Raw genomic sequence first — 5,890 nt, forward strand, 5'->3', positions numbered from 1 at the left:
AAACTCATGATCTTTCCCATGTGTTTTTAATATGGCACTATTTTTGCAACCTTGCAACCTTGCAACCCCAACAGGTAGAAGTCCTTTGGGCATGCCTTGTTGAGGTCCCGGAAGTTGATGCAGACTCGCCACTTGTTACCCAGCTTCGAGACCAACACGACATTTGCGAGCTAGCATGGGAATTGAACTTCCCGTAAGTGGTCGGCCTCCAACAGCTTCTCTATTTATGCCTGGATGATCAAATTTTGTTCGGCGCTGAAGTATCTCTTTTTCTGCTTTACAGGTCGAGCGTCCGGCCGGACGTGTAACTCATGCTGTGCGACGCTCGGGGAGATCCCGGGCAGCTCGTGCGTCGACCACGTGAACACATCGTGGTTTTGCTGGAGGCAGGCGATCAGCTCCGCCTTCTATTCGGCTTCCAGATTGGATGCTATGAAAGTTATTACTTCCGCTCGGTGAGGATGGATTTGGACTTCCTCTTTTTCTTCATAGACTAAGGTGGGAGGCTTTTCAGTAATAGCACTAACCTCGAGCCGCGGATTCTTTAGAGCGGACCTGGCCTCAATCTTGATCATCTCGACATAACATCGCTGAGTGACCAGCTGGTCACCCTTGACTTCCCCGACCCGGTCGTCTATCGGGAATTTGATCTTCTGGTAGTAGGTTAAAATTGTTGCCCGAAATTCATTGAGGTCTGGCTAGCCCAGGATGACGTTGTAGGCCGAGGGGGCTTCCACCACGATGAAGTTTATGGTTCTGGTTCTCCTGAGCGGCTCCTCCCCGAGCGATATGGCCAACTTGGTTTGGTCGATCGGCAAAACCTCATTGCCCGTGAATCCATACAACGGGGTTGTCATTGGTAGCAGCTCGCCTCGGTCGATCTGGAGCTGATCGAAAGCCTTCTTGAAAATTATATTCACTGAGCTCCCTATGCCAACAAAAATTCGGTGGATAGTATAGTTAGCGATTACCACTCGGATGATGAGGGCGTCATCGTGAGGGACTTCTATGCCTTCTAGGTCCCAGGGTTCGAAGCTGATTTCGGGTCCGCTCGCCTTCTCTTGGCTACAACCTACGGAGTGAATCTCCAACCGCCGAGCGTATAACTTCCTGGCTCGGTTAGAGTTACCATTGGTCGGCCCACCGACGATGATGCTTATTTCTCCCCGAGCGGTATTGCTTCTGTTCTCCTCCTCCCGAGCGGATGGCATGTTATGCTCGCGAGAGGTTAAGGGGTGGTCGACACTTTCCCTTTGATGATGGTATCGTCACCCAGGTGATCTTCTTGCATCCTCCCGTCGTCCGGCAGATTGATGCTCATGTTGTCGGTTGGGGGAGGGAGATCGGCAACGATAGCCCGTTGGGGATGGTCTGGTGATTGGCGTCAAACCATGACAATCGTGTGTGTTGTGCGACGCCAACTGATGGAAGGAATAGAACATAGGTGTTCATACCTTGCCCTTTGATGCCTTTAGCCGGTCGGAAGCCACATGCTGTATGGCATGCACCCTCATTTCCTAGTGGAGCCAGGCTTCGGCTCTTGGCCCCTTCGACGGCTAGTGGATGCTCGGCGATCGCAGTTCGGTCGGCACCGAGGGCTCGACCGGCACCTCCTTCCTTCTCGCCGCTTGGGCCTTTCCCACATTTATATACTCATTAGCCTTCTTGAGCATGTGGTCGTAGTCGTGAGGCGGCTTTCTGATAAGTGATCGGAAGAAATCCCTCTCGATGAGCCCTTGGGTAAAGGCATTCATCATGGTCTCAGATGAGACCGAGGGGATATCCATTGCTACCTGGTTAAAGCGCTGGATGTACGCTCGGAGGGTTTCTCTCGATCCTTGTTTCAAGGAAAACAAACTGACGCTCGTTTTTTGGTAGCGTCTACTGCTCGCGAAGTGGTGCAGGAAAGACGTTCGAAAGTCCTTGAAGCTTTGTATCGATCTGTTTGGCAGTCATATGAACCATCGTTGTGCCAATTCGGAGAGTGTGGTGAGGAAGACTCGGCATTTCACCCCATCCGTGTACTGGTGAAGTGTAGCCGCGTTGTCGAATTTGCCCAAATGATCATCCGGGGTTGTCGATCCATTGTATTCTCTGATTGCTAGAGGAGCGTAGTGCCTTGGCAGTGAGTCGCACAATATCGCTTTGGAGAATTGGTGATTGATCCACTCAGGGGACGCATCGCCTCACGAGACTTTACCTTTTCGGGCATCCTGAACGGGTGCTTCATCCGAAGAAGATCCTCGCTCTTGATTAGCCTGCGCTATTTCCGAGGGCGTCTGGAACAGAGCCCGGTGGAATGGTATCAGCACGGGGGGTGCTTCACCTTGCGTGTCGATCGGCCCTCAATTTTGTCCCCAGATGGAGAGTTGCTCTGGTCGGTCCTCCTGCGCCGCTCGGCATCCTGACGCTAATATGACCTGTTGCGCCAACCGATTAGCCAACGTCTTTTGCTGCTACTGCTAGATTATTTTGGCCGCTTGAGCTTGCACGAGCATATCGAGTTCTTCTTGAGTGAGCGTCACGGTGTGAAGTCGTTCAACTTCTTCCATCTTCTCAGCTCGGATGCAGGTATGTTCTCACAGACAGTGTCAAATTTGATCCTGCCCGAGAGTCGAGGCAATGGATGCTGGGGGCCGTGTCGCACCTGTTGACCGTTGGTGGACTCTGAGCTGCAGGATCCTGCAATCACAGCAGCATCAGTGTCGAGCTAGGGAGTGGTTCCCCAGCGATGACTCTCCGACACTCAAGTCAATCTTTGGCGATGTGTAAGCAAGGAAGTGGAGAAGCAGAGTAACAATGTAGCCAGTGAAGATTATGCATACCTCCATTGAAACTTGAGGCCCTTTATATAGGGCTCCAAAGACGTGCGTGCATGCTCCTCAAGGCGTGCATGCTTCCCAAATCTTATCCTGAAAAGACATGTCAGGAAAGCGTCTCTGACACCATACCTCAATGACGACCCGAGCATATCTCTGACATGACAGTGGAAGCTTCCGTTGTATGATCTTCTGCCTGACCATGTCGCCAACCATGCCGTTTATCGGTGGCATGGGTTCCCACAAGGATATCGGTTGATCCTCCTTTTGTTTGTTAGTGGGCCGAGCGTGCTGATCGCTCGGCCAACCCTCAGCCGTCCGGGTGGTCTGGCCCTTGGGCCGAGCGGAGTGATCGCTCGCTCCGTTATTGTGTCGAGCTATATCTGAGTATGCATGCTCGGCTGCGATCTCGTTTCGCGGTTTCTAAGGTTCGATGTAAGTCCGAGCGAGCTGGCCGCTTGGCGTATGCCTCGCTGGCACACGGTTTTCTGAGCGTCGGAAGGTCGGTATGCGACCGAGCTGTGATAACCTCGGGTTGATATCGGTTTGGCTATCCTTCATCCCGGTTGGCCAAGCAGGTTGTCCGACCGACCAGCGATACGGGCGTTGACCGTCTAGACTTTGACTTCCACCGTGGCAACAACTCTCTGAGTATGTCCTTATCACCGGATCAATATTATTTCGGGATGAACCAACAACAATAAACTAATGACAAAATAATAAGGATAATTTTTAAAATAATTAGACTCTGAGGGGTTAAATTAACATTTCTCAATAATTCGTGTCCATTCCGCAGGCTTTGAGTCATTGCTGGCGTCGGCACAGTGGCACGGTGCGTTTTGTTAACATCCAGGTTACTACTATAAATAAAGTCATCCCACACACTTCTTAAAATCACCGATTCCTTTTCGGAGAAAGCTCTAGCGGACGGCGAGGAAGAAGAGATCGAACGAACGAGGGATGGCGTCGAAGAGCAAGATTCTAGTGATCGGCGCCACCGGATACATCGGCAAGCACATCGCTCTCGCCAGCGCCAGGGAAGGCCACTCCACCTTCGCCCTCGTCCGTGCCGCCGCTGCTCCCGACCAGCCCCCTGCCAAGGCCAAGCTCCTCCAAGACTTCCAGGCCGCCGGCGTCACTCTCCTCGACGTACAATTTTCATTGCCCTGCAACTTTACACAATTTTAGTTAAAAAAAAAAACTTCAATTTGTTTTTGCCCTAACTTTCAATATCTCACCTTTGAATCCTTCTTTTTTTCTGTAAAATTCAAACAGGGGGATCTGTACGACCACGCGAGCCTGGTGAGCGCCATCAAGCAAGTCGACGTCGTTATCTCCACCGTTGGCCAGTCGCAGTTGAAGGATCAAACCAAGATCATCGACGCCATCAAAGATTCCGGCGCCCACATCAAGGTCTGTGATCTTCCTCCCCCAAATTCCAATCTAGCCACCCAACTTATGCACTCGAAACCAATTGTTGAATTAGCAGAGGTTTTTACCTTCGGAGTTCACCCTCGATGTCGACCGATCGAACGCTGTAGAACCGGCCAAGTCAGCCTTCGCTCTCAAGGTACAGATCCGCAGGGTCGTAGAGGCTTCAGGGATCCCTTACACTTACGTGTCCAGCAATGGCTTCGCTGGGCAATGGCTCCCAACCCTTGGGCAGGCTGGAGTTACCGGTCTTCCAACCGACAAAGTCGTCATTTTGGGTGATGGGGACGTCAAAGGTAACCCATTAATCTAATCTAAATGTAAAATCATTATTATTTCAGTATTTAATTGTGATTTTCTATCTTTTTCCCCCAATTCAATAGTTGTGTTTGTCGACGAAGATGACATCGGAACATACACTGTGAAAGCAGTGGATGATCCCAGAACATTGAACAAGGTCCTGTATCTGAGACCACCAGGCAACATCCTATCGCACAACGAGCTCGTTTCTCTTTGGGAAAAGAAAGTCGGCAGGACCTTCGAGCGGGTCTATGTTTCTGAAGAAGAAGCTCTCAAGAAGATCCAAGGTTCTGCTTGACCAAAAAAAAAAAAAAGAATATCTTCTTTTTGCCTTCTTATTTAATTGATCGTTCGATCGTTGTTTATCCCTTTTCTATTTCAGAATCGTCTGACCCATTGAACCTGATTTATGCAATTCTTCACTCGGTCTCTATCAAGGGCGACGAAACCAACTTCGAGATCGAGCCATCATTCGGCGTGGAGGCTTCGGAACTCTACCCCGATGTGAAATATACTTCTGTGGATGAATACCTGAATCGTTTTCTGTAAGAGCAAGTAGAACATCGTCACTTTTAAATCATATGTTTGTAGTAAACTGTAAAAGGTGATTACGTTGATGTTTGTTATCTGTGTGAATTCCATTGAATCTACATGATGTGAATGATATTAGAAGCCTCAAGTTTGAATACTATATCAATAGTTGCTTCATTTTAAATTGAGCTTGGTTTAGGTTAGCTTACTTGTTAATCAAGCGACAATTTAAAACAATAATCAGTAACAACAAATAAGTCTTTATCTCATTAGTGAGGTTGACTATATAGATCTTTTTACACTATTGAACTCTATTTCTTACTATATTATCATTTATATTTAAATAAATTTTATCTTATTTTATTGTTGATAATCAAATCTTTTTTTCATCTTTCTCATTTAATATGTGTATTTATCATAGTTTCACATCGTCTAACTGGAGCATTTATTGGTCGTCTAAGCACATACTCGTACAATCTTAAATGTCTCTCAGAGTTTTTCTTTAATAGATGCAACTCTGACTTTCTCTCTAATGCTCTCATTTCTTATTCTGTCTATTCTCATATATTCACTCATTCACCTTAACATCCTCATTCCTGTAACTCTCATCTTTTGCTCATGTGCTCGAGTCATAATCTAACATTCAACTTCTATATAACATAACAGATCTAATTGCGATTTTGTAGAATTTTCTTTTAATTTTTAGAGGTACTTTACAGTCACATAAAACATCCGACGCTCTCCTCCATTTCAACAATTCTGCTTGTATTCTATGTACACTATAAGAAAATTGGGATTCTACAACACTT

At 47.7% G+C, this 5,890-nt stretch overlaps 1 protein-coding gene across 1 annotated transcript; it reads left to right on the forward strand.

The window, feature by feature from the left end:
- Nucleotides 1-3,698: 3,698 nt before the first annotated feature.
- LOC122038697 (phenylcoumaran benzylic ether reductase Pyrc5-like) lies at nucleotides 3,699-5,258 on the forward strand. Its single transcript, XM_042598582.1, has 5 exons — nucleotides 3,699-3,968; nucleotides 4,095-4,232; nucleotides 4,309-4,546; nucleotides 4,634-4,837; nucleotides 4,933-5,258. The coding sequence occupies exons 1-5, from the start codon at nucleotides 3,780-3,782 to the stop codon at nucleotides 5,097-5,099; spliced, it is 936 nt and encodes a 311-aa protein (XP_042454516.1). The 5' UTR covers nucleotides 3,699-3,779; the 3' UTR covers nucleotides 5,100-5,258.
- Nucleotides 5,259-5,890: the final 632 nt, after the last annotated feature.

Source organism: Zingiber officinale, chromosome 1A (assembly GCF_018446385.1).
Source record: "Zingiber officinale cultivar Zhangliang chromosome 1A, Zo_v1.1, whole genome shotgun sequence".
NCBI lineage: Eukaryota > Viridiplantae > Streptophyta > Magnoliopsida > Zingiberales > Zingiberaceae > Zingiber > Zingiber officinale.